The sequence below is a fragment of the Osmerus eperlanus genome, unplaced genomic scaffold (genome assembly GCF_963692335.1).
Source record: "Osmerus eperlanus unplaced genomic scaffold, fOsmEpe2.1 SCAFFOLD_647, whole genome shotgun sequence".
NCBI lineage: Eukaryota > Metazoa > Chordata > Actinopteri > Osmeriformes > Osmeridae > Osmerus > Osmerus eperlanus.
The window spans coordinates 5,001-7,500 of NW_026911207.1; the positions used below are offsets into that span (position 1 = coordinate 5,001).

Consider the following 2,500-nt stretch of genomic DNA (forward strand, 5'->3'; position numbering starts at 1 on the left):
TGTCTACCAGAGACAGCCTCTGTGTGTGTGTGTGTGTGTGTGTGTGTGTGTGTGTGTGTGTGTGTGTGTGTGTGCCTCAACTTCTTCCACCCAGAATTAACTGTAGGAGATGGAATGCAGAATCATTCTTCAAGTTATCATGTGAGTAGGTTTCTGCAGTTTAAACAGAGGTTTAGACTCTGAACACGAGCACACACACACACACACGTTATAGAGTACAGCTCAGAGTCGGCCAAGATTCCAGATCAGTTTCAGCAAGCAGAAGAGAGGGAACAGAGTGAGAGAGAGAGAGAGAGAGAGAGAGAGAGAGAGAGAGAGAGAGAGAGAGAGAGAGAGAGATGGAGAGAGAGGAGAGGGGAGATGGAGAGAGGAGAGGGGAGATGGATAGAGAGAGAGAGAGGAGAGAGAAGATGGAGAGAGAGGACAAGGGAGATGGAGGGAGAGAGAAAGGAGAGTAGAGAGGGGGAGAGAGATATAGAGAAGATGGAGTGAGGTAGAGACAGAGGAAAAAGAGAGAGAGATAGAGAAGAGAGGAGGGAGTAGAGAGAGAGGTAGATAGCGTGGGAGTCAGGTGGCTGAGCGGTTAGGGAAGCGGGCTAGTAATCAGAAGGTTGCCAGTTCGATTCCCGGCCGTGTCAAATGACGTTGTGTCCTTGGGCAAGGCACTTCACCCTACTTGCCTCGGGGGGAATGTCCCTGTACTTACTGTAAGTCGCTCTGGATAAGAGCGTCTGCTAAAATGACTAAATGTAAATGTAGTATTTAGTAGTCAGTGTAGTATTAGTACAGTATTAGTACCAGTATAGTAGTTTAATAGTGAGCACAGGACACAGCTACCTGCTGCCCCCTACAGGACAGAAGTTCAACTTCTCTGGGTTTTGAAGACTGCATTCTTACTCGTCAAACTACCCACACCATAATCCTTAGCAGGCTAGGACTACATCTCCCATGAGCCTTCTGTCTGTGACTAAATGGCTCCTCCCACCCCAGCAGGTCATTCCTGAGGATCTGACAACCTTATATGCGTGTGTGTGAGTGTATATATATATGTGTGTGTGTGTGAGTGTATATATATGTGTGTGTGTGTGTGTGAGTGTATATATATGTGTGTGTGTGTGTGTATATATGCGTGTGTGTGAGTGTATATATGCGTGTGTGTGAGTGTATATATGTGTGTGTGTGTGTGTGTGAGTGTATATATATATATGTGTGTGTGTGAGTGTATATATGCGTGTGTGTGAGTGTATATATGCGTGTGTGTGAGTGTATATATGCGTGTGTGTGAGTGTATATATGCGTGTGTGTGAGTGTATATATGCGTGTGTGTGAGTGTATATATGTGTGTGTGTGTGTGAGTGTATATATTAAGGGTGGAACGGCACACTGAAGTCACGGTTCGGTTCATACCGCGGTTCAGACATCACGGTTCGGTACGAGTTCGGTACAACGGAGGAAAAAGCAAAACAAACCAGGTTCCTCTACGAGTGTATACGGCGCATTGAAGATGACATGTAAATTCCGATTGCGTCAGTGATTTTTTTTGGCCCTATTTGTATGTGTAAAGGCTGGTTAAGCACTGTAGGGAGGAGAAGTTGGACAGTTTGTTTTTGTCTCGTTCCAGTGATTGGCACACCTGCATTGCATATATAAATCACAAGAATAAACTGTAAAAATACAAATACAAGATTATTAAATAAAATGATTTAATAAAAATGTTTACGTTTGAATTTTGCCAGGGTAGGCAGTGCCTATACCTTGCCTACCCAGACCACGTCACTGCCCACAACTGCTGAACAACGCCGACACACAGTGCTCGTCTTATCCACCACTCTCTCGCCTGTACTACTGTAACTGAATGGGAAACTTAAAAAGGCCGGCGGGTCCTCTATCTGACTCACGGCGGCGCCAATCAGAGCTTCAGAGCTACAGATTAGATGTCCCTAAAGAACACGAGTATCTAACAGTAGTTCCGCATTACATAAATTAATTTGCACGCAAGTTTTATTTATTTTTATACCGTGTATTCTCCGTGGAAATTCATGCACCGAACCGTGACGCCCGTACCGTACGGTTCGGTACGAATACATATACCGTTCCACCCCTAGTATATATGCGTGAGTGCGTGTGAGTATGTGTGTGTGTGTGCGTGTGAGTGTGTGTGAGTGTGTGTGTGTGTGTGAGTGTGTGTGAGTGTGTGTGCGTGTGCGTGTCCCAGCCACCTGCTTCATGGCCGCCTCCCCTATCTTGTGGGCGTGTCTCCGGAGGTTCTCCAGGAAGTCGTTGAGCTGAGTCATGGCCGTGTCACGGGTGTGAAGGCGGAGTCTGGGGATGTTGTCGGCCATGATGGAGCAGAAGCGGAACCTCCCTGCCCTCGGGAGACATGTGACCTGTAGCTGCTCCAGCGTGCGCAGGGCAGGGTAGTACCTGCAGGGGGCGCCGGAGACATCAGCTACACACGCACACGCACACACACACACACACACACGCACACACACACACA

General features: G+C 47.2%; 1 protein-coding gene across 1 annotated transcript in view; it reads right to left on the minus strand.

Moving 5' to 3' along the window:
- Nucleotides 1-2,500, minus strand: part of LOC134015761 (exocyst complex component 6B-like) — a 12,443-nt gene that overhangs the window by 3,562 nt on the left and 6,381 nt on the right. The window contains exon 6 of the mRNA XM_062455306.1: nucleotides 2,220-2,424. Within this exon, the coding sequence (XP_062311290.1) occupies nucleotides 2,220-2,424 (205 nt within the window). The remainder of the gene's footprint in view (nucleotides 1-2,219; nucleotides 2,425-2,500) is intronic.